At 30.6% G+C, this 27,816-nt stretch overlaps 3 protein-coding genes across 3 annotated transcripts in view; all 3 read left to right on the top strand.

The window, feature by feature from the left end:
• The window catches only part of LOC144837921 (uncharacterized), a 163,034-nt gene extending 155,847 nt beyond the window's left edge, over positions 1-7,187 (top strand). The window contains exons 4-6 of the mRNA XM_078693250.1: positions 3,922-3,951; positions 5,469-5,775; positions 6,349-7,187. Coding sequence (XP_078549376.1) covers positions 3,922-3,951; positions 5,469-5,737 — 299 coding nt within the window. The 3' untranslated portion in view covers positions 5,738-5,775; positions 6,349-7,187. The remainder of the gene's footprint in view (positions 1-3,921; positions 3,952-5,468; positions 5,776-6,348) is intronic.
• The window catches only part of LOC144837847 (uncharacterized), a 336,690-nt gene that overhangs the window by 16,088 nt on the left and 292,786 nt on the right, over positions 1-27,816 (top strand). The gene's annotated exons all lie outside the window — the stretch shown is intronic.
• LOC144838177 (uncharacterized) overlaps positions 1-27,816 on the top strand; it is a 204,084-nt gene that overhangs the window by 169,050 nt on the left and 7,218 nt on the right. The window contains exons 5-8 of the mRNA XM_078693536.1: positions 24,644-24,801; positions 25,327-25,416; positions 26,739-26,894; positions 27,100-27,348. Coding sequence (XP_078549662.1) covers positions 24,644-24,801; positions 25,327-25,416; positions 26,739-26,894; positions 27,100-27,348 — 653 coding nt within the window. The remainder of the gene's footprint in view (positions 1-24,643; positions 24,802-25,326; positions 25,417-26,738; positions 26,895-27,099; positions 27,349-27,816) is intronic.

Raw genomic sequence — 27,816 nt, 5'->3', positions numbered from 1 at the left:
CGCTCTTACGGTTATCCATCCATATAAGTTGTTCATCTCTTATTATGTTCAGAAATTGAAATGGTAAATAAACTGAAACTGAAACTGTGCTTATGTGGTCCAGGTTGACGAGCCAGGAATAATGGTAGTGCCAGTATACCGTGTAGTTTAGCCTCAAGGCAATACCATGTAGCTGGAGTAGCTTGGACAAATACAGTAGAAATTTATGAGACTTGGTGTGTGATGATTCAGTATGATAAATTTGTGCTGTGAAAGACAAAATTGTAGAATTATGAAGAAAATATTGTAAAATATAACAAGGAAATTATACTATAGTATAATTAAGGGGTAACCGTATAATATATAATAAATAATAATAAATGCAATGGCAATTACTTATATTATGTATACATTACAATATTACAAATAAATTCATATATTATTTTATTATGATAAGGAAATCTGTTTTTGAATGAGAAAAAGCCATCCCAACCCAGATTTGAACCCAGCTATCAATAAAGCTATAAAACAAAATAAACCATATTGTAGCCGGACTGGGTAGCGTAGACTTACTTGAGGCCTAGGCCTAGTACAATTAGCTAGGATACAGGTCAACCCGTACCCATGGCATGGGCCATGCCAACTCGCTCGTACCCAAATTTTGGTTTACTTATCCAAAATTTTGGCTTACTCGTATCCATTCGAGTACAGTTGTATGTATGGTCAAACCAATAAATATAAGCCAAATCATGTACTATCGAATCTTTATATTTCTATAAAAATTAAGTTTGCCTGCCGATAAATTAATGTATATTTTAACTAAATATATTTACATATAGGCCTATAACTATCGAATCATTAATAATTTACGTTTGCATCATAATCTACGTACTATTGAACCTTTATATCTCATTTACTATTTATTTATTTATATCTCTTTTTTTTAAATATTGGCAGTGAAGGGAAAAAATAACGTTGAACTAACCCGACGTTTCTCGAGCACTCTCCTATCGAATCTTTATACATACGTATTGCATTAATAATTTACGTAGATTCGGCCGCGGCCGCTTCGCCAACCAAAGCGGCCGCCAGTTTAATATTGTCATTTGTATGGAACGCCATGTGCGCTTTAATCTTTGATTGTCGTTGTCAACACCATGGCCTATGGCGCGGCGAGTTGAGTTACAGCTGTATGTATGGTCAAACCAATAAATATAAGCCAAATCATGTACTATCGAATCTTTATATTTCTATAAAAATTAAGTTTGCCTGCCGATAAATTAATGTATATTTTAACTAAATATATTTACATATAGGCCTATAACTATCGAATCATTAATAATTTACGTTTGCATCATAATCTACGTACTATTGAACCTTTATATCTCATTTACTATTTATTTATTTATATCTCTTTTTTTTAAATATTGGCAGTGAAGGGAAAAAATAACGTTGAACTAACCCGACGTTTCTCGAGCACTCTCCTATCGAATCTTTATACATACGTATTGCATTAATAATTTACGTACGGTATTGCCGAATCTTTATATCTCATTTACATACTATCGAATCTTTTTACAGTATTGCAATAATAATTTACGTACGGTATTGCCGAATCTTTATATCTCATTTACATACTATCGAATCTTCATACAGTATTGCAATAATAATTTACGTACGGTATTGCCGAATCTTTATATCTCGTTTACTTTACTATCGAATCTTCATACAGTATTGCAATAATAATTTACGTACGGTATTGCCGAATCTTTATATCTCGTTTACTTTACTATCGAATCTTCATACAGTATTGCAATAATAATTTACGTACGGTGTTGCCGAATCTTTATATCTCATTTACATACTATCGAATCTTTATACAGTATTGCAATAATACGTACGGTATTGCCGAATCGTTATATCTCGTTTACTTTACTATCGAGTCTTTATACAGTATTGCAATAATAATTTACGTACGGTGTTGCCGAATCTTTATATCTCATTTACATACTATCGAATCTTTATACAGTATTGCAATAATAATTTACGTACGGTATTGCCGAATCTTTATATCTCATTTACATACTATTGAATCGTTATACAGTATTGCATTAATAATTTACGTACGGTATTGCCGAATCTTTATATATCATTTACATACTATTGAATCGTTATTATACAATATTGTATTAATAGTTTGCGTACGGTATTGCCGAATCTTTATATCTCGTTTACCTACTATCGAATCTTTATACAGTATTGCAATAATAATTTACGTACGGTGTTGCCGAATCGTTATATCTCATTTACACTGTACTATCGAATCTTGATTTTTTATTGATTAGTAATAGGGTGTGTTATACATTAAGTGTTATTCCATTGTAATACATTGTTTGTGTTTTCAATAAAGCAACATGGGGACGAAAACGCGACCTTCTACAGCACTTTTCCTGGCCGGCCGTGTAGTTATTAGCAGAAATTCGCGTAATTAATTAACGTACCGTACAGAAACTTGCATCTTATTTTAGTATTTAAAACTAATTTTAAATTGATCAATATTTATATATCTGAAGGTATAAAATAATTTAGGATATTAAATAAATAAATTGATGTCATCATGTTATTGTAATTATTATGATTGCGAACACTACTACAGTAGTTACTTTACTAATTAATTAATATACAATAACAAATATATATATTTTGATATACTTTATTGAAAATATATATATATTATTCTTAATAATTGGGTTATTATATATTATATTAATATACAATACAAACACCACAATGTATTTTATTGACTTTATTAAACATATCATTTAGTAGAACAGTTAAAGTAAGTAATCATCGATTCGCCATTTCGTTTAAAAGAACGTATCACATTCAATCTGTAAAAAAAGAGAATAAATTACATAATAATTTAGATTGTTATTTACGTCCGAGGTAAAGAAAACCTGTCGAAACAATGACAATCAAAGATTACAAAACAACGACAATCAAAGCGCACACGGCGTTCCATACAAATTACCGTTATTGAACTAGCGGCCGCTTTGGTTGGCGGCCGCTTCGACCGTAATCCCTACAACTTTCCCCTTAAGTCTAGGCCTAGCCTAGTACTAGTAGGCCTAGGCTAGGCCTAGTAGTTAACATCATACATACGCCCTAGAGCCTAGTAGTAGCTACCTAGTACTCTACTAGCTAGGCCTAGGTAGTAGCAGTATTAGTTATTGTAGTAGTATTATTGTATTGTAGTATTAGTTGTAGCTGTCCGGTGGTCCTTGGTCACTTGTCTAACTAGCTACGTCTAGGCTAGATCCCCTAGTAGGCCTAGGCCTAGTACGTAGTAAAGATAATTAGTTATTCTTCAACAGTCACACAATTCAGATTCTGCCGCTGATTGTTAGTGAGCAGGGGGAGGGAGAGAAAGAGTTAGAAGAACTGAAATAAGTCGTGACGTATAATAAACATAATACAAAATAATAATATAACTAACGAATCCGTATAATATAATAATGTTGTATGTTATAAAGTAAGGTAAATGCGTTTAATATAATACAATTATATTATAATATAATGTATTTTATTAATAATATAATAGTAAATGTTCATAATATAATGCCAAAACCGAATAATATAATACAAAAAGTCAATAATTTGTTACATTTTTCACATAATATATTAGAAATAGATATAATGTAATGCTAAAACCAAGTAATATAATGCAAAACGTATAATTCATTACAATACAATATATAATATAATAAAAAAAATGATATAATAATATAATATTTTGAATACTTCAGACAGCTGAGGCTTGCCATATTTAAATGTATTATTTACTTTCCAGTATATTAACTGGTTGAGCTTTTCTATACATACATATATAAATCTGGTTTCTTTTTTTATTGATATAATGATTATATATTTTATTTGTTATAGGCTATGTTGAGACATCAAGACTAAATCCAGGTATGTTATATTAAGTGTGGTAATGATGTAGTGTGGTAATTACTCGCATAGTTTCTAAAACACACAAAACACATATTTTGGAAGTAAAAAACAAGCACCCACAATTTGAAGAAGCAAAGGATGTTAATGACACATACTAACATAAAACCCAAATCAAATACAGTAGGCCTACCTTGTTTCATCATTAACCTTGACAAACCAGACATTACCATTAGAACAGCAGACAACAACAACCTTGGAATTAAAAAAGTTGCAGTATAAAAATCATTAACAAGCACACACACATACAAAATTATGGCAAGCCTCAGCTGTCTGAAGTATTCAAAATATTATATTATTATATCATTTTTTTATTATATTATATATTCTATTGTAATGAATTATACGTTTTGCATTATATTACTTGGTTTTAGCATTATATTATATCTATTTCTAATATATTATGTGAAAAATGTAACAAATTATTGACTTTTTGTATTATATTATTCGGTTTTGGCATTATATTATGAACATTTACTATTATATTATTAATAAAATACATTATATTATAATATAATTGTATTATATTAAACGCATTTACCTTACTTTATAACATACAACATTATTATATTATACGGATTCGTTAGTTATATTATTATTTTGTATGATGTTTATTATACGTCACGACTTATTTCAGTTCTTCTAACTCTTTCTCTCCCTCCCCCTGCTCACTAACAATCAGCGGCGCCGCAGAATCTGAATTGTGTGACTGTTGAAGAATAACTAATTATCTTTACTACGTACTAGGCCTAGGCCTACTAGGGGATCTAGCCTAGACGTAGCTAGTTAGACAAGTGACCAAGGACCACCGGACAGCTACAACTAATACTACAATACAATAATACTACTACAATAACTAATACTGCTACTACCTAGGCCTAGCTAGTAGAGTACTAGGTAGCTACTACTAGGCTCTAGGGCGTATGTATGATGTTAACTACTAGGCCTAGGCCTACTAGTACTAGGCTAGGCCTAGACTTAAGTTGTAGTAGGCTAGGGCCGGGCCTGCTGCCTTAGGCTAGGCTACTACTACTACTAGGCAGTCAGCCCATGATGGGTACGAGTAAGCCAAAATTTTGGATAAGTAAACCAAAATTTGGGTACGAGCGAGTTGGCATGGGTATGGGTTGACCTGTATCCTTCTAGCTAATTGTACTAGGCCTAGGCCTCAAGTAAGTCTACGCTACCCAGTCCGGCTACAATATGGTTTATTTTGTTTTATAGCTTTATTGATAGCTGGGTTCAAATCTGGGTTGGGATGGCTTTTTCTCATTCAAAAACAGATTTCCTTATCATAATAAAATAATATATGAATTTATTTGTAATATTGTAATGTATACATACTATAAGTAATTGCCATTGCATTTATTATTATTTATTATATATTATACGGTTGCCCCTTAATTATACTATAGTATAATTTCCTTGTTATATTTTACAATATTTTCTTCATAATTCTACAATTTTGTCTTTCACAGCACAAATTTATCATACTGAATCATCACACACCAAGTCTCATAAATTTCTACTGTATTTGTCCAAGCTACTCCAGCTACATGGTATTGCCTTGAGGCTAAACTACACGGTATACTGGCACTACCATTATTCCTGGCTCGTCAACCTGGACCACATAAGCACAGTTTCAGTTTCAGTTTATTTACCATTTCAATTTCTGAACATAAGAGATGAACAACTTATATGGATGGATAACCGTAAGAGCGAAGCTCGTTTACCGGTCACCCGTTAGTGCAGTAACATTACGGACAACATAAAGACAGGACAAAGGTGCAATACATGTGAACACTTGTGTTTGCAACCCCTTGGATAAAATAATATATTTATATAAAGGAGAAAGTTAGATATTATAATATTTCTTTTCGATCATACAATGATAATTTTAAAATTAATTAAATCCTAAGAAGTCATACTACTGATTCAAAATAGTGACTGACTTACACCCTGTGGTCAAGACTTGCTCTTATGCTTATTTCCTCCAACATACAGAGTACATAGGACTATTTTTATTCATAACTGTTGAATTGCATCTCAATACACAGTACCTATTGGTATTACAGTATAACTAAAAATACAAAGGCAACTAACACAGATAGTTCCATTTATACAGTACTCTCTTATAAATAGATGTATCTCTCCAATCTACTCCCAACTACCTAATCTAATAATAGTACTATTAGCATACTACTATACACTTTGTAGACAAGAAGTAAGTTGTATACACCTAGAGGACTTATGGTAGTACAGTCGAATGCCCTCTCACTGGCCCGGTCAACATAATCTATACCTAGATTATTGCAGTAATTAAAGTACATTATTACAGAAATTTTTTTGTTGTTGCAGAAATCAAAGTTATGTGTATAGAAAGCAGTACTCGTATTAAAAACTAAGCAGGTTGTACTCTTGAACGCAAACTGGCAGGATATTTTGAATATTTTTTATTGTTGAAATGAATGGAATCCTAACTTCATTTTCTACGAACTGGAGACGAAGACATATTATGACCCTTTTATTTAAATTTATTTGAATAGACCTCCATGTAAATTCATTAAAGGCTACATGATTGTTTTATATTTTAATATGTGATACTAATAGTAGAAAATTATTGTGTATAATGAGGACTAAGAATCTGATATTCACTTGCATTCTCATCTTTTTAAAATTTTATTTATAATGCTGGTAATGAGTTTAAAATTTAATTATATTGACTAGTTTTGATAATAATTATGTCCTTATAAATTCATTTACATTTCTTTTGTGTAATATAGTTCATATATTATGTATTAAATAAATTGGTAAGGCCCTGTACTGTTATTATTTAAGGAAAGTTTATATACACTTATTTTATGCCTACCAATATTAATATAATTGTTTATATAAATATTTTGTCTAATTGCCTTGATTTTTTGTATAGGCCAATGGCATCAATGTTTTTCTCAAAGCAAATTAGCCTAATAATGCCACATTTAGACACATGATTCATTGATTTCTGATATTCTGTACTTGTGTATGCATTACTAAAATAACCTAGTAGTTAATATATTTCATTTGTAATGTATGTATAAACATTCATTTTTTTTTCACATTTTTAAATTTAAACATTATTACAATACCTACCTTTCTGATATTGTTACTATTGTATGATATTTTTTGAGGCAGATTGTTTTCAATAAAAAAAAATTTTAACAAACAATTATTTTGAATTATACTGTACTATGTTAGTTCAGGAGATGAAGTGTGTACGTGTGGGCAGAATCTGGTGTGAGGTGTATATTTGTCACTTTAAGACCTAAATTAGATGTTTTCTGAAGAAAAGAAGTAAAAGGATACGCTTTCAAACAACTCCAAGAAGATTCACACAAAAATAATTACTTTCCAATAAAATAGTATAACAGTGTATATTACAGTACATTGAATAAACTCGAGCGGAAAAATAACGCACATAAAAAAACATTCATTTTCTTGTCGAAAAGTGCCCTCTCTAGTTTTCTATTAATTTATTAATAATTATTATTAATTAATGAGTAATATGAACATATTTTTAACATTCAATGCTGGAAACTGGTTCTACTCCTAACAAAGTTTAATACCTCTAAATTTCATCAACGTATTCAAAGCACTTAAATAAATATCATTTAACATAACAAATCCAGGTTTTGATAGAATTTTGCTTAAAAACATATACAAAAAACATCGATAAAAAATACTTTTCGTATTCAAAAACATTTGATACTTGGTATAAATGTTCAATATAGGTTGCTCCATCCATATTGCAAAAAAAAAATAACTATCAAGCCATATCACTGATTTTTTAAATTTACGTTTTTACAAAATGTACACTTATGAAAGACTATACAATTCCAACTCATTTTTTCAAGCTAATAACTATTTTGAAAAAACAACCAACAAAAAACGTTCATGAATGCAATTTTGTTTCTGTGAATAGAGCAACCTATAGTGAACATTTATACCAAGTATCATCTGTTTTTGAATACGAAAAGTATTTTTTATCGATGTTTTTTGTATATGTTTTTAAGCAATTTCTATCCAAAACCCGAATTTTTTATGTTAAATGTGATATTTAATATTGAAGTGCTTTGAATACGTTGATGAAATTTGGAGGTATGAAACTTTGTTATGAGTAGAACCAGTTTCCAGCATTGAATGTTAAAAATATGTTCATATTACTCATTAATTAATAATAATTATTAATAAATTAATAGAAAACTATAGAGGGCACTTTTCGACAAGAATATGAGTGTTTTTTTATGTGCGTTATTTTTCCGCTCGAGTTTATTCAATGTACTGTAATATACACTGTTATACTATTTTATTGGAAAGTAATTATTTTTGTGTGAATCTTCTTGGAATTGTTTGAAAGCGTATCCTCTTACTTCTTTTCTTCAGAAAACATCTAATTTAGGTCTTAAAGTGACAAATATACACCTCACACCACCAACCTCCAACACACCAGATGCCCACACACATTTCATATCCTGAACTAACATAGTACAGTATAAGTCAAATTAATTGTTTTCATTTTTTTTTATTGCTGCCTCAAAATATATTATACAATAGTAACAATATCAGAAAGGTAGGTATTGTAATAATTTTTAAATTTAAAAATGTGAAAAAAAACTTAATGTTTATACATACATTACAAATGAAATATATTAACTACTTGGTTATTTTAGTAATGCATACTCAAGTACAGAATATCAGAAATCAATGAATCATGTGTTTAAATGTGGCATTATTAGGCTAATTTGCGTTGAGAAAAACATTGATGCCATTGGCCTATACAAAAAATCAAGGCAATTAGACAAAATATTTATATAAACAATTAATACTAAGTAGGCATAAAATAAGTGTATATAAACTTTCCTTAAATAATAACAGTATAGGGCCTTACCAATTTATTCAATACATAATATATGAACTATATTACACAAAAGAAATAATGATTATCAAAACTAGTCAATATAATTAAATTTTAAACTCATTACCAGCATTATAAATAAAATTTTTAAAAGATGAGAATGCAAGTGAATATCAGATTCTTAGTCCTCATTATACACAATGATTTTCTGCTATCACATATTAAAATATAAAACAAACATATAGCCTTTAATGAATTTACATGAAGGTCTATTCAAATAAATTTAAATAAAAGGGTCATAATATGTCTTCGTCTCCAGTTGTTGCAAAGAAGTTAGGATTCCATTCATTTCAACAATAAAAAATATTCAAAATATCCAGTTTGCGTTCAAGAGTACAACCTGCTTAGTTTTTAATACGAGTACTGCTTTCTATACACATAACTTTGATTTCTGCAAAAAAAAAAAAAAAAAATCTCTGTAATAATGTACTTTAATTACTGTAATAATCTAGGTATAGATTATGTTGACCGGGCCAGTGAGAGGGCGTTCGACTGTACTACCATAAGTCCTCTATGTGTATACAACTTACTTCTTGTCTACAAAGTGTAAGTAGTATGCTAATAGTACTATTATTAGATTAGGTAGATTGGAGAGATACATCTATTTATAAGAGAGTACTGTATATATGGAACTATCTGTGTTAGCCGCCTTTGTATTTTTAGATATAATACCAATAGGTACTATGTATTGTATGATAAAAAAGAAATATTATAATATCTATCTTTCTCCTTTATATAAATATATTATTTTATCCAAGGGGTTGTAAACACAAGTGTTCACATGTCTTGTTATGTATTGCACCTTTGTCCTGTCTTTATGTTGTCCGTAATGTCACTGCACTAACGGGTGACCGGTAAACGAGCTTCGCTCTTATGGTTATCCATCCATATAAGTTGTTCATCTCTTATGTTCAGAAATTGAAATGGTAAATAAACTGAAACTGAAACTGTGCTTATGTGGTCCAGGTTGACGAGCCAGGAATGATGGTAGTGCCAGTATACCGTGTAGTTTAGCCTCAAGGCAATACCATGTAGCTGGAGTAGCTTGGACAAATACAGTATGATAAATTTGTGCTGTGAAAGACAAAATTGTAGAATTATAAAGAAAATATTGTAAAATATAACAAGGAAATTATACTATAGTATAATTAAGGGGTAACCGTATAATATATAATTAATAATAATAAATGCAATGGCAATTAGGGCCTAGGTACTATTACAAATAAATTCATATATTATTTTATTATGATAAGGAACTCTGTTTTAGAATGAGAAAAAGCCGTCCCAACCCAGATTTGAACCCAGCTATCAATAAAGCTATAAAACAAAATAGACCATATTGTAGCCGGACTGGGTAGCGTAGACTTACTTGAGGCCTAGGCCTAGTACGATTAGCTAGAAAGAAGGATACAGGTCAACCCGTACCCATGCCAACTCGCTCGTACCCAAATTTTGGTTTACTTATATCCAAAATTTTGGCTTACTCGTAACCATCATGGGCTGGCTGCCTAGTAGTAGTAGTAGTAGTAGTAGCCTAGCCTAGCCTAGCCTAAGGCAGCAGGCCCGGCCCTAGCCTACTACAACTTAAGTCTAGGCCTAGCCTAGCCTAGCCTAGGCTAGTACTAGTAGGCCTAGGCCTAGTAGTTAACATCATACATACGCCCTAACCCCCCTAGAGCCTAGTAGTAGCTAACCTACCTAGTACTCTACTAGCTAGGCCTAAGTATTAGCAGTAGTAGTTATTGCATTAGTAGTATTATTGTATTGTAGTATTAGTTGTAGCTGTCCGGTGGTCCTTGGTCACTTGTCTAACTAGCTACGTCTAGGCTAGATCCCCTAGTAGGCCTAGGCTAGGCCTAGTACGTAGTATAGTTATTCTTCAACAGTCACACAATTCAGATTCTGCCGCTGATTGCTAGTGAACAGGGGGAGGGAGAGAAAGAGTTAGAAGAACTGAAATGAGCGGTGACGTATAATAAACATCATACAAAATAATAATATAACTAACGAATCCGTATAATATAATAATGTTGTATGTTATAAAGTAAGGTAAATGGGTTTAATATAATACAATTATATTATAATATAATGTATTTTATTAATAATATAATAGTAAATGTTCATAATATAATGCCAAAACCGAATAATATAATACAAAAAGTCAATGATTTGTTACATTTTTCACTTAATATATTAGAAATAGATATAATATAATGCTAAAACCAAGTAATATAATGCAAAACGTATAATTCATTACAATACAATATATAATATAATAAAAAAATGATATAATAATATAATATTTTGAATACTTCAGACAGCTGAGGCTTGCCATACAAAATTCTTCTTTTTCTGTTTAAGTTTATTAATATGGATGATATTTCCGAAATAAAAAGAAATTGAATTGAAATTGAAAATTAAGAAAGAAAGACAGAAAAAATATTTTTTAAAGAAATAAAACAAAAAAAATCAGTTGCAGGAATACTAAATTGTAGTAAGTACATTTCAAACCATAACAATTGTTTAGACATAGTAATTAAAATATTTGAATAAATCAATTTTTATGGCAAGCCTCAGCTGTCTGAAGTATTCAAAATATTATATTATTATATCATTTTTTTATTATATTATATATTGTATTGTAATGAATTATACGTTTTGCATTATATTACTTGGTTTTAGCATTATAATATATCTATTTCTAATATATTATGTGAAAAATGTAACAAATTATTGACTTTTTGTATTATATTATTCGGTTTTGGCATTATATTATGAACATTTACTATTATATTATTAATAAAATACATTATATTATAATATAATTGTATTATATTAAACGCATTTACCTTACTTTATAACATACAACATTATTATATTATACGGATTCGTTAGTTATATTATTATTTTGTATGATGTTTATTATACGTCACGACTTATTTCAGTTCTTCTAACTCTTTCTCTCCCTCCCCCTGCTCACTAACAATCAGCGGCAGAATCTGAATTGTGTGACTGTTGAAGAATAACTAATTATCTTTACTACGTACTAGGCCTAGGCCTACTAGGGGATCTAGCCTAGACGTAGCTAGTTAGACAAGTGACCAAGGACCACCGGACAGCTACAACTAATACTACAATACAATAATACTACTACAATAACTAATACTGCTACTACCTAGGCCTAGCTAGTAGAGTACTAGGTAGCTACTACTAGGCTCTAGGGCGTATGTATGATGTTAACTACTAGGCCTAGCCTAGGCCTACTAGTACTAGGCTAGGCCTAGACTTAAGTTGTAGTAGGCTAGGGCCGGGCCTGCTGCCTTAGGCTAGGCTACTACTACTACTAGGCAGTCAGCCCATGATGGGTACGAGTAAGCCAAAATTTTGGATAAGTAAACCAAAATTTGGGTACGAGCGAGTTGGCATGGGTACGGGTTGACCTGTATCCTTCTAGCTAATTGTACTAGGCCTAGGCCTCAAGTAAGTCTACGCTACCCAGTCCGGCTACAATATGGTTTATTTTGTTTTATAGCTTTATTGATAGCTGGGTTCAAATCTGGGTTGGGACGGCTTTTTCTCATTCAAAAACAGATTTCCTTATCATAATAAAATAATATATGAATTTATTTGTAATATTGTAATGTATACATAATATAAGTAATTAGGTTATATGCATGATATGCATATAACCTCTTGATTCTGTCAGGATCTTTATTTATTTATTTATTTATTTATTTATTTATTCTTTCCTTAGCACTATTTTGTCCGTGAATTATCTTGGCATCAGTTTCATCTAGCTAAGTCAATTTTTCAGAGTATATTCCTTTTGGCCAGGAATCGATGTGGTCATGTTTTCACGGTGCGCAATCATAAATTACGCGGTCTACGCGCGATTTAATGAAATCACGTTTGTAATCATATCTTCACAAGCATGAATCACTTTTAAACAAAATTTGGTACTCATAAATTTCAGGTCATATTTCATCATATGGCAATATAATTACGTGCGTAGCGCATATAACGCATGCGTACGCGCGCTTAAAAGTTTTAAAATTGTCAAAATTTATTTTCGATGAAATTAGAGTACGTTTCAGGCAATTTCAAGCGTTTAAAAAATTGCCACGAGTGCGCAGAATTTTGCACGCGCACTGCGCGTTAAACGTTAATGCGCACTATTTTTCCCCGATTTCTGTTTTACAACCTTTCTTTAATAATATCATCATATTTGATTCACTTTTCAACTCGAAATTGCGTTATACAAGCACGTCAAAAGTGACAGGCTACGCACGTATAAGTTAACAAAATAGTGAAAATATGCTAAATTTTTAAATTAATATATATCGTCAGAATGCTGGGGAACACCTATTTTTTATTTCATTTTCTTGAAGTGTATGTATCATATGTATGATTTATTATCAAATTAAGAGAACAAAAGTTGATTAAGTCATCATTAATTGCATATTGAATTAAAAAAAATTAATTTCGACAATCAAACAAATTTTGACATTTTCTTAGGCCGAAATAACAAACTTAACATTAACTTTCTTTCTTAAGAAGTTCATATATTAAAGTTAAAAGTATATAGTTTGACAGTGCACCATTTTTTTAAATTTTTAAAGATGTCATCATAGTAATAAATTATAATTCATTGCGGTATGTAATAATCTATCTGCACCAAAGTGGCTACTGAATAGTAAATACACGGAGGAATCTTTCTACATGTTTTATTAGTAAGTTGTGTATGGCTCGGTGGTCTGTGCTCGTGTCTATAGCATTCAAGGTACCGAGATCGAGCCTCACCTTGGGTAACGAAACGAAATAAGATTTTTTTTAATTATTTGTATTGTTTGTTCAATTTTATTTCTTAGTGTATAGATTATACACATGATTTATAATGAAATTTAGATAAAAAGAAACTTATGTCTTTATTATTATGTAACAAATATGGTTTATGACATTATACGCAGAGGGATCTTTGATCGGATTGCGATACCGGCTATTGTATTTGCCTTAGCAAGATCTTAGCATATATTATAAATAATTAAAGATTCTGAGAAAATCAATCAATCAATATATCTTTTACAAATCAATTATCTTTATTTTAATCAAATGCATATAACCTATAATTCGTCATAGTGACGAATTAAATCTAGTTGCCATTGCATTTATTATTATTTATTACATATTATACGGTTACCCCTTAATTATACTATAGTATAATTTCCTTGTTATATTTTACAATATTTTCTTCATAATTCTACAATTTTGTCTTTCACAGCACAAATTTATCATACTGAATCATCACACACCAAGTCTCATAAATTTCTACTGTATTTGTCCAAGCTACTCCAGCTACATGGTATTGCCTTGAGGCTAAACTACACGGTATACTGGCACTACCATTATTCCTGGCTCGTCAACCTGGACCACATAAGCACAGTTTCAGTTTCAGTTTATTTACCATTTCAATTTCTGAACATAAGAGATGAACAACTTATATGGATGGATAACCGTAAGAGCGAAGCTCGTTTACCGGTCACCCGTTAGTGCAGTAACATTACGGACAACATAAAGACAGGACAAAGGTGCAATACATGTGAACACTTGTGTTTGCAATCCCTTGGATAAAATAATATATTTATATAAAGGAGAAAGTTAGATATTATAATATTTCTTTTCGATCATACAATGATAATTTTAAAATTAATTAAATCCTAAGAAGTCATACTACTGATTCAAAATAGTGACTGACGTACACCCTGTGGTCAAGACTTGCTCTTATGCTTATTTCCTCCAACATACAGAGTACATAGGACTATTTTTATTCATAACTGTTGAATTGCATCCCAATACACAGTACCTATTGGTATTACAGTATAACTAAAAATACAAAGGCAACTAACACAGATAGTTCCATATATACAGTACTCTCTTATAAATAGATGTATCTCTCCAATCTACTCTCAACTACCTAATCTAATAATAGTACTATTAGCATACTACTATACACTTTGTAGACAAGAAGTAAGTTGTATACACCTAGAGGACTTATGGTAGTACAGTCGAACGCCCTCTCACTGGCCCGGTCAACATAATCTATACCTAGATTATTGCAGTAATTAAAGTACATTATTACAGAGATTTTTTTTTTGTTGCAGAAATCAAAGTTATGTGTATAGAAAGCAGTACTCGTATTAAAAACTAAGCAGGTTGTACTCTTGAACGCAAACTGGCAGGATATTTTGAATATTTTTTATTGTTGAAATGAATGGAATCCTAACTTCATTTTCTACGAACTGGAGACGAAGACATGACCCTTTTATTTAAATTTATTTGAATAGACCTCCATGTAAATTCATTAAAGGCTACATGATTGTTTTATATTTTAATATGTGATACTAATAGTAGAAAATTATTGTGTATAATGAGGACTAAGAATCTGATATTCACTTGCATTCTCATCTTTTTAAAATGTTATTTATAATGCTGGTAATGAGTTTAAAATTTAATTATATTGACTAGTTTTGATAATAATTATGTCCTTATAAATTCATTTACATTTCTTTTGTGTAATATAGTTCATATATTATGTATTAAATAAATTGGTAAGGCCCTGTACTGTTATTATTTAAGGAAAGTTTATATACACTTATTTTATGCCTACCAATATTAGTATAATTGTTTATATAAATATTTTGTCTAATTGCCTTGATTTTTTGTATAGGCCAATGGCATCAATGTTTTTCTCAAAGCAAATTAGCCTAATAATGTCACATTTAGACACATGATTCATTGATTTCTGATATTCTGTACTTGTGTATGCATTACTAAAATAACCTAGTAGTTAATATATTTCATTTGTAATGTATGTATAAACAGTCATTTTTTTTTCACATTTTTAAATTTAAACATTATTACAATACCTACCTTTCTGATATTGTTACTATTGTATGATATTTTTTTAGGCAGATTGTTTTCAATAAAAAAAAATTTTAACAAACAATTATTTTGACTTATACTGTACTATGTTAGTTCAGGAGATGAAGTGTGTGTGGGCAGAATCTGGTGTGAGGTGTATATTTGTCACTTTAAGACCTAAATTAGATGTTTTCTGAAGAAAAGAAGTAAAAGGATACGCTTTCAAACAACTCCAAGAAGATTCACACAAAAATAATTACTTTCCAATAAAATAGTATAACAGTGTATATTACAGTACATTGAATAAACTCGAGCGGAAAAATAACGCACATAAAAAAACATTCATTTTCTTGTCGAAAGGTGCCCTCTCTAGTTTTCTATTAATTTATTAATAATTATTATTAATTAATGAGTAATATGAACATATTTTTAACATTCAATGCTGGAAACCGGTTCTACTCCTAACAAAGTTTCATACCTCCAAATTTCATCAACGTATTCAAAGCAGAAAGCACAATAAATATCATTTAACATTACAAATCCAGGTTTTGATAGAATTTTGCTTAAAAACATATACAAAAAACATCGATAAAAAATACTTTTCGTATTCAAAAACATTTGATACTTGGTATAAATGTTCAATATAGGTTGCTCCATCCATATTGCAAAAAAAAAATAACTATCAAGCCATATCACTGATTTTTTAAATTTACGTTTTTACAAAATGTACACTTATGAAAGACTATACAATTCCAACTCATTTTTTTCAAGCTAATAACTATTTTGAAAAAACAACCAACAAAAAACGTTCATGAATGCAATTTTGTTTCTGTGAATAGAGCAACCTATAGTGAACATTTATACCAAGTATCATCTGTTTTTGAATACGAAAAGTATTTTTTATCGATGTTTTTTGTATATGTTTTTAAGCAAAATTCTATCCAAAACCCGAATTTTTTATGTTAAATGTGATATTTAATATTGAAGTGCTTTGAATACGTTGATGAAATTTGGAGGTATGAAACTTTGTTAGGAGTAGAACCAGTTTCCAGCATTGAATGTTAAAAATATGTTCATATTACTCATTAATTAATAATAATTATTAATAAATTAATAGAAAACTATAGAGGGCACTTTTCGACAAGAATATGAGTGTTTTTTTATGTGCGTTATTTTTCCGCTCGAGTTTATTCAATGTACTGTAATATACACTGTTATACTATTTTATTGGAAAGTAATTATTTTTGTGTGAATCTTCTTGGAATTGTTTGAAAGCGTATCCTCTTACTTCTTTTCTTCAGAAAACATCTAATTTAGGTCTTAAAGTGACAAATATACACCTCACACCACCAACCTCCAACACACCAGATACCCACACACATTTCATATCCTGAACTAACATAGTACAGTATAAGTCAAATTAATTGTTTTAATTTTTTTTTATTGCTGCCTCAAAATATATTATACAATAGTAGCAATATCAGAAAGGTAGGTATTGTAATAATTTTTAAATTTAAAAATGTGAAAAAAAACTTAATGTTTATACATACATTACAAATGAAATATATTAACTACTTGGTTATTTTAGTAATGCATACTCAAGTACAGAATATCAGAAATCAATGAATCATGTGTTTAAATGTGGCATTATTAGGCTAATTTGCGTTAAGAAAAACATTGATGCCATTGGCCTATACAAAAAATCAAGGCAATTAGACAAAATATTTATATAAACAATTAATACTAAGTAGGCATAAAATAAGTGTATATAAACTTTCCTTAAATAATAACAGTATAGGGCCTTACCAATTTATTCAATACATAATATATGAACTATATTACACAAAAGAAATAATGATTATCAAAACTAGTCAATATAATTAAATTTTAAACTCATTACCAGCATTATAAATAAAATTTTTAAAAGATGAGAATGCAAGTGAATTCTTAGTCCTCATTATACACAATGATTTTCTACTATCACATATTAAAATATAAAACAAACATATAGCCTTTAATGAATTTACATGAAGGTCTATTCAAATAAATTTAAATAAAAGGGTCATAATATGTCTTCGTCTCCAGTTGTTGCAAAGAAGTTAGGATTCCATTCATTTCAACAATAAAAAATATTCAAAATATCCTGCCAGTTTGCGTTCAAGAGTACAACCTGCTTAGTTTTTAATACGAGTACTGCTTTCTATACACATAACTTTGATTTCTGCAAAAAAAAAAAAAAAAATCTCTGTAATAATGTACTTTAATTACTGTAATAATCTAGGTATAGATTATGTTGACCGGGCCAGTGAGAGGGCGTTCGACTGTACTACCATAAGTCCTCTAGGTGTATACAACTTACTTCTTGTCTACAAAGTGTATAGTAGTATGCTAATAGTACTATTATTAGATTAGGTAGATTGGAGAGATACATCTATTTATAAGAGAGTACTGTATATATGGAACTATCTGTGTTAGCCGCCTTTGTATTTTTAGATATAATACCAATAGGTACTATGTATTGTATGATAAAAAAGAAATATTATAATATCTATCTTTCTCCTTTATATAAATATATTATTTTATCCAAGGGGTTGCAAACACAAGTGTTCACATGTCTTGTTATGTATTGCACCTTTGTCCTGTCTTTATGTTGTCCGTAATGTCACTGCACTAACGGGTGACCGGTAAACGAGCTTCGCTCTTATGGTTATCCATCCATATAAGTTGTTCATCTCTTATGTTCAGAAATTGAAATGGTAAATAAACTGAAACTGAAACTGTGCTTATGTGGTCCAGGTTGACGAGCCAGGAATGATGGTAGTGCCAGTATACCGTGTAGTTTAGCCTCAAGGCAATACCATGTAGCTGGAGTAGCTTGGACAAATACAGTATGATAAATTTGTGCTGTGAAAGACAAAATTGTAGAATTATAAAGAAAATATTGTAAAATATAACAAGGAAATTATACTATAGTATAATTAAGGGGTAACCGTATAATATATAATTAATAATAATAAATGCAATGGCAATTAGGGCCTAGGTACTATTACAAATAAATTCATATATTATTTTATTATGATAAGGAACTCTGTTTTAGAATGAGAAAAAGCCGTCCCAACCCAGATTTGAACCCAGCTATCAATAAAGCTATAAAACAAAATAGACCATATTGTAGCCGGACTGGGTAGCGTAGACTTACTTGAGGCCTAGGCCTAGTACGATTAGCTAGAAAGAAGGATACAGGTCAACCCGTACCCATGCCAACTCGCTCGTACCCAAATTTTGGTTTACTTATATCCAAAATTTTGGCTTACTCGTAACCATCATGGGCTGGCTGCCTAGTAGTAGTAGTAGTAGTAGTAGTAGCCTAGCCTAGCCTAAGGCAGCAGGCCCGGCCCTAGCCTACTACAACTTAAGTCTAGGCCTAGCCTAGGCTAGTACTAGTAGTAGGCCTAGGCCTAGTAGTTAACATCATACATACGCCCTAACCCCCCTAGAGCCTAGTAGTAGCTAACCTACCTAGTACTCTACTAGCTAGGCCTAAGTATTAGCAGTAGTAGTTATTGCATTAGTAGTATTATTGTATTGTAGTATTAGTTGTAGCTGTCCGGTGGTCCTTGGTCACTTGTCTAACTAGCTACGTCTAGGCTAGATCCCCTAGTAGGACTAGGCTAGGCCTAGTACGTAGTATAGTTATTCTTCAACAGTCACACAATTCAGATTCTGCCGCTGATTGCTAGTGAACAGGGGGAGGGAGAGAAAGAGTTAGAAGAACTGAAATGAGCCGTGACGTATAATAAACATCATACAAAATAATAATATAACTAACGAATCCGTATAATATAATAATGTTGTATGCTATAAAGTAAGGTAAATGGGTTTAATATAATACAATTATATTATAATATAATGTATTTTATTAATAATATAATAGTAAATGTTCATAATATAATGCCAAAACCGAATAATATAATACAAAAAGTCAATAATTTGTTACATTTTTCACATAATATATTAGAAATAGATATAATATAATACTAAAACCAAGTAATATAATGCAAAACGTATAATTCATTACAATACAATATATAATATAATAAAAAAATGATATAATAATATAATATTTTGAATACTTCAGACAGCTGAGGCTTGCCATAAATTTTCATTTAATTTTACTTATTATACTTTACTTTTAAATATATTATTATTATTATTGTCTTCTAACAGTCTACGTTTTTTTCTTTTTTCATTATGCATTAAAATTCTTTTTTTATTAGGTATTGATTCGTCCATAGCTGAATCATTCCACTACAGACAAGAGTACTATCTTATGTTGAAGCGGCGTCCCCATGGATATAATCAAACTGATCCAAGGGTAAAAGAACTACATAGTTATTTGTTAGATGACATCAGTCGTGAATTGACCTTAGATGAAGTAAAAAAATATAAAACACATCTTAAGGATTTTGGCGGATTCAGGGCTCGAGAAATTGAAGACTTTGATGATGATGATATCGACGAGATTTTCACGGCACAACAGAAACGGAAAATATTTGCTGTTGGTCATTATGATAAGCTTAAAGAGCAATTACAGAAAGTGAAACGCCCTGACCTGGTTACTGAAGTGACTAAGGTAGAGATGGAAATGAAAAAGATTGGTAAGTGCAAAGTTTCATTTCATAGATTCATATTGATTTAATATTTATTTTCATACAAGTATTCTCACAAATACATCATTTTTCAAATCAAATCAATATCTTTATTCAATACATCAAAACAGTACACATAACAAAAATAAAGTGATTTTAATGATGATGATTTTAAGATGAAAGGGACCTCAAACCTCAATGCTATGTAAAATTGGTATTCGCATTCAAGGCAAACTTTTTTGCGTCTACGCCCTCTACGGCGAATAAGTAACTGGCTTTTATGAACGTTAAAACACTTGACCTACTTAATTTTTTCCAAATATTTTGGTATGGATCAATCGCCCTTGACCTACTTTACCATTTGCCACCCTAGTTCCGCGAACTTTTTTGCATCTACGCCATCTACGGCGAATAATTAACTGGCTTTACGAACGTTATAACACTTGACCTACTTAATTTTTACCAAAATATTTTGGTAATCAGACATTAACCATCATAACTAGCCATTTATTGCCTGTACCATAGTTAGAGTATGGGGTGGAAAAAATGTAGGTGTTTTTTATATAGCACTACAATACACTTTCTTATTTCGAATATCGGTTGGGTGGTTTTTTTCTCATTCTCACAGATTTCCTCATCTTAATTTTGTTTTAAAGATGTATTATAACACAAAAAATGAAGGTCAAAATATTCTAAATTTAAATTGGCCATATCAAAGTAATATTATAGTTATTCACTTTAAGTCGAAAATTCGAGCCAAAAACAACAAGTTTACGTAATTAACAGGTAAATTAATTTGATTACATTTCGTCTGGAAAATCGTTGCGAGCGAAAGTAAACAAAGATTTCAAACCACGAGTATGCATTATGCATGATGCTAATTGGGATTGTTTACAACTCGTCACAGTTGAGAAGGTGTTTTTTCACACAGATCGCAAGGAAGTTTTATGATTATGCATACAGAGTAGCCAAACAAGCGTGTTGCATTATGAGATATGTTTTGATCGAAAACTTTGACTGGAAGTCAAAGTTATTTTTTGAACAAAAAAACGTCTGTATTTCAGTTAAATGATTTTGTTTCCAACTAATTTTTGGTGAAAGCTAATAACTATTATGATACTTTAACATGACCCATTTTTTTCGAAATATTTTTTTAAAATTTTTTTGGAATTAGTCAAAGGGACAATACATCTTTAAATGTATTATTTACTTTCCAGTATATTAACTGGTTGAGCTTTTCTATACATACATATATAAATCTGGTTTCTTTTTTTATTGATATAATGATTATATATTTTATTTGTTATAGGCTATGTTGAGACATCAAGACTAAATCCAGGTATGTTATATTAAGTGTGGTAATGATGTAGATTAAGTCTGTTTTCACCTTGACCAGAGGAAATGAGCCAATACTAGATGCAGGGGCTGCCATAAGAGTCAGCATTGCTGATTTCAAATGCCTGATCAGACTCCAGCTCCATATATACTGCACACAATATTCCCAGATGGTCTCCCATCCAAGCTCCAACTAGTGATCAGCTTTGGTGATCAGACAAAAAAAAAACGGTGTTTCAACATGATAAGGCCGTATCATATGGCAATACACAATAAACAGACTACAATTTTTAGAATTTAATTTTGATAGTTGGTTTTATTTTATTTACTTCAAACATTCTAAAATCTTATTCGATTTTCAGATATTCCAACTGATATTGCTGCTCGTGAATTAGATTTTCAGAAAGCATACAAAGAAGCCTTGAAAGGAGGATCCGTCAAAGTCAATCTTGGAATGCTTAAGGTGATTGGACAGGAAGGAGTGGGTAAAACTTGCCTCATCAATGCATGTCTTGGAAAAGAGTAAGTAGTAGTAGTAGGACAGTGAAATTGACATTACAAAATAATTGTGAGTCAACTAAGAATTGCAAACCAGCCAACTTTTATTGATTTGTTTTTGATAAACTACTACTTTCTAAATATTGCAGTATAATAGATCTAACAATAGTTGAATAAAAACTTTTATAAAGATATAAATCAGTTACTACAAAATTCATAACAACATCAAATTTTCTATAGATTATAGAATTTACTTTTAGGCTTGTATTAAAAAACAAAACATCATACGAATGGTCGGATAACTAAACCTAAACCTACTATAACCTAAATGTATAATTAATGAACATATTAAAATTGTTTTGAAGTAAAAGGCTAAAAAATTGCATGTTTACAGTACCTGTACTAAAAATGACTGAAGTTCATAGTTGGTTTCAAATATTTTTGCCAGATTTGAGGAAAAGCATGTAGTTACAGATGGCATAGCGGTGATAAGAACAGCAAGCACAACATGGAAAGAGGCTAAAGCTGATAGTGGTAATCATAAATACATTTTGTTACTCTTCCCATTATCATGTAACACCGTATTTATACCGTATTTTCTGTAACCATTTCTGCTGCCAATAAAAAATACCATATTTTTTTTAACCTGCGACATGAGGTCAACATAGTGTTTTTATTTTCTGTCGCTGTCAGCTATTTTACACACGTGTATAGATATATTCGACGAAAATGTGGAGCGAAGACGTTACAGTATTTACTATATAAATCTGTCTGGGGAGGGAGGAGGAGGGGAAGCTAAAATGTCCGGCCAAATAAAAGGGACAATCACATTTATAAAGACATTTCCAAAAAAGTAAAGGCTTACGGAATAGACTCCAAAGCAAGTAAACTCAAAGCTGAAGAACCTGCGAAAGCAGTACAACATTGCAAAAGACAATAACTCAGAGAGGGAACGAATTACTTGTCCCCATTACGATGTTTTGGCCCGGATATTGGGAGATTGGGCCATAGCTGTGCTCTCACAACATCTCTATCACTGGGGCTAGGCTTTTGAAAGTGAGGCGAATGTCGTGTATTGCAACTTTTAATTATCAACCAAATAAATTAATGGCAATTTGGGTAAAAAGGAGGAATTTTAACACGACCACCCAGTATTGTATAACAAGTATTGTTAGCAGAATTGGGGTACTAAAAAATATGGAATAAAAAATACCGTATTTTATACCGTATTTTGAGCAGTTCCAGCAGAAACAGGCCCATAGATTACGCTTTACAATTGTTACTCTATGATCTCTTAGCACGCAAGCTATGTTACAGTGTTTGATGATGTAATGTAATTGTAATTATATCAATAATTAATCAATAAGTTTGACAGTTGTCATAGTATACGTATAGTTATGTGTTAATGTGCTAAAATAATATGTTGCACACTGTCTTTTTTTTTCCACAGGTAATCCTTCAAATCAGTATACAAAAACGGTCACTAACAAACTGAGAGCAAACGTATGTCAATAATAGTGTAATGAAAACATAAACTAAATAAAATATAAGTACCTACAGCACATTTCTACTATTGCAAACCAGTCACTTACAGAATGCAATGAGACATATGAGCAGCTATTTTAATGTTTTAAATTTATAATTATTGTTTTGAGAGTAAATATATTTTTTTTATTTCTGTCAAAGGTAGACAATATTCAAGTTTTAATGAACAACATTTATTTTTTGTTTTTGTTTGTTTTGTATGTGCCAGGTTAACATGAAACCATCTACTGATGATGATGGTATTGTTAACTACAATATTGATGACAACAATGATGATTACAAAAATGATGGTAACTTTCCTTTAAATTCTATCAGATTTTGTAGTAAAAACACTAATAAATAAGTCTTATTTAAATTTTTCATAGTTATTTGAAATAATTAAGATAATATTAATTATGTTTTCTAATTTAAGAGCAACTAAATAACTATAACGTTATTAAAATTATGTGTTTAGATTTGGAGGCAACCTATTTTGTGTAACAATTATGGTGACAGGCATAATTTTCTACTATGATAATGAAAACTAAAGTTATAATGATGACATTAAAAATGAAAACAATGATGTAAAAATAATATAATAATGATGACATGTTAGATATTAATTATGATGAAGACTGCATCAATGTGGTAGTGGTGACTTTAGCAATGATGATGATAATGAAAATTACAACAAAGAGGACAACTAAAACAATACTTGTTTCATTTTTGTTAAATATGTTTTGATAGTAACCAAAAAAGCTTGTTTCCACTACAGGTACTGATACAGCTACTAAAGCTATCCCAATTGATACAGAACAGCAGTTAGATAAAGATGTTATCAAGAAAGTTGAGGGAAATAAAGAGGAGACTTTGGAAGAAACATTCAACATCTGGGATCATGGTGGACAATTGATATACCATGGTATACATCGGGTAAGTTACAAAATATGCAATTGCCTTGTAAGTTGATATTTTATTGTTTAAATACTTTCTGCACATTTCTTTAATAAACTCCACGTCAGCCAGTTAAACAGATAACATAATTTGTTTCATTCTAAGAGCGCTATATCAAATTTGTAATGTAATGTAATAATAACAATTGTATGGCCAAGGTATAGTTTGCCTTTTTCCCCATTCAGTAATTATAATCCAATGGTTAGTGCTTATTATGAAATGTTGATATTACAAATTTTCTATGAAAATAAGGCAAGTATTTTTATTAACACTTCTGTTTTCAATCATAACTGATTTTAGCCACAGTGTTATATGAATTTGTACTAGAGAAATGCTTTGATAAAAAGAGTATCAATAGTAAATGTATTTAAATAGTTTATCAAAGAATTCGTATATAATAGTCTGTAATTATATTAGAGACCACTACAGAATAAATTGTAATTGTTTATAGGCCTTTAAGAATATTAATCGATATTTGAATAACAAGCACATTATTTTTTCCAGATCTTCGTAACATCAGAAGCACTTTACATCGTAGTGTTTGATCTCAGTGTGAACCTCGAAGATCGTGCTATCGTCATTGATTCTAATGGCGTAAGTATTGTAAGACTAATTAAGGTATTGTAGTTAAAAAAGCATTTACTTTTTTTTTGGTTATCCGCACTTGGCGGATAACCCCTTGTTATTGTCAGGATCTTTTTTTTTTTTTTTTTTTTTTTTTTTTCTTTATTCTTCTTTCTTTCCCGGAATTTTGTTCGCAGCGTATCTCTAATACTTGTCAACATAAGATTATATAACTTTGTCAGAAGATTGACCTCTAACTGTAGATGTGCAAGAAACTTCGTTTTATGATTTTAGAGTTGCGCAACGTGACTTACGCGCGATTTTATGAATTTCAATGATTGATCATAGATAAAAAACCAAATATCATTTTTTATTGAAACTTAGTGAAAATTTAAGTTATATCAAGCGCAAACTTTCTATGGATTCAAAATGGCATGTTTCACATAAAGTAACGCGCGCACGCGCGTTTAAAATTTCAAAATGCGTAAAATCAATTTCTAATCAATTTTCTACGCGTTTCATGTCATTTTAAGCATTTCAAAAATTCCCACGCTCGCATGCATTTTTGCGCGCGCGGTGCGCACGTAGCACTAAATTTATATTTTTATGCGTTATTTATGTTTTTCCAGCCTTTTCCAGTAATTTTACCAACTTTTTAAACAATTTCGACTTACAATCACGTCATACGAGCACGTCGAATTGGATAATTTGCGCGCGTTTTTGATGAAAAAGTTCAAAAAGTCGTAAAAATTATGCCTTTTTTTAAACAGTCATAGATTCTAAACTACATGATAAACTTTTCTTTTGTTTACATATTCTGGAAGTTGATGAGTTGTAGATATCGGATCATGAATTAATATGGCTAACCGGACATTGTGACGTCATCGTAGGACCACTCGAATATAAAATATTGGATTTTTGTCTCTTTCTTCATAGCTCATCACATTTAATAGAGCGCATCTCCACTTATCCGTATTCCATTTCCCTCCATTTTTTTATATTGTCTAGGTCAATCAATTATCTTTCGCATGATTTACCATTTTTAAATTTGTTGTGACGTCATCCTGTCTAAAGGCGTCAATAACTTTGGTCACTTATTTTCACCTATTCTTCACTGTATGTAGTACGTATACAATATATAGTGTAAACTGTTTATACTTAGACGTGACACAAAATAGAGAGCACACTAACATTTTTTCAATGGCTTAAGCGTTTTTCTCTGCGCAATATTCTAACGTATGACGTGCACGTGGCGTTTGCGGTGCGGATAACCTAACTCGTCCGTAGTGACGAGTTCAAATCTAGTTTTAAAAGTAATTTTGTTTTGATTTTGTTTTTTTGGTTGTTTTCAGAAAAAGCATCAACATCATTGGACCAATCTCCAGTTCATATTATCTTACATCCTGTCAGTTTATTCTCATAGTCGTATTGTGAAAGAAGATGCAATCCTTATTGTAGGTACACATAAGGGTAAGCTTGGTAAGACTGAAGAACAACAAAATGTTGAGGTAATACTATATCTATTTCTAGCCACAATCAATGTAAATGTAAAGAAACTGAACTAGAATACTTTATTAAACAACTTTATCAGGCATATAATATAAACTGTTTTTAAATAAAAAAAATATTATTTTAAATATATGACAGTATTAGACTAATGTGCTCATTACATAATATATATTTTATACATTTTTATAAACTGTTTACAACCAGGCAAATATCATTTTCAAGAAGGTTCAAGATGCGCTTAGAGGGAAACTATATGAAGAACATATATATCAATATTTTGCCATTGAAAACAGCCAAGAAACAACAGATAAAAGCTTTAGTGATCTCAAAGAGGTTATTGAAATGCTTATGACTGCTTTAGAGAAAGATATTCCTTTAAAGTGGATGCGTTTTCGATGTGACCTTCATGACCTCAGGAGGAAAAAACATTTTTCTTTGTGTCCTTTAGAAGAGGTAAACTTTATTTTGCAATCCACATTAATAATCTTACTTTGAGCATTAGAACTTAGTTAATACTTTCATTAAACATGTTCTGCCACATTGTATTAATCAGAGCAACTCCACACGGTACACCCAAACTAGAAAACTCAGATTTTGAAATCTGAGTTTTCTAGATCTAGACAACTCAGATATCTGAGTTTTCTACAGTAGATCTAAAAAACTCGGATTTATCTGAGATCTGAGTTTTCTAGACCACTTTCATTTGATTCCATTCATTCATCTCAAAAGTACAACAATAAAATAGACAAAAGAAACAAACATTGCCACATGGTAAGCTGTAATATTACTCTTTCATATTGATAAATGGTATATAGTACTGATTAGATTTCTGTAAAGAGAGTCTAATTTGAATGGATATAGAAACAAATTAGGAATTGAGACTTGCATTAGAAAATGGTTTAACATCTTGTTCTATATTCT

Source organism: Antedon bifida, chromosome 3, assembly GCF_963402885.1.
Source record: "Antedon bifida chromosome 3, ecAntBifi1.1, whole genome shotgun sequence".
Lineage (NCBI taxonomy): Eukaryota > Metazoa > Echinodermata > Crinoidea > Comatulida > Antedonidae > Antedon > Antedon bifida.
The sequence above is the reverse complement of the archived record's forward strand: the minus strand, read 5'-3'. Positions and strand labels throughout refer to the sequence as shown.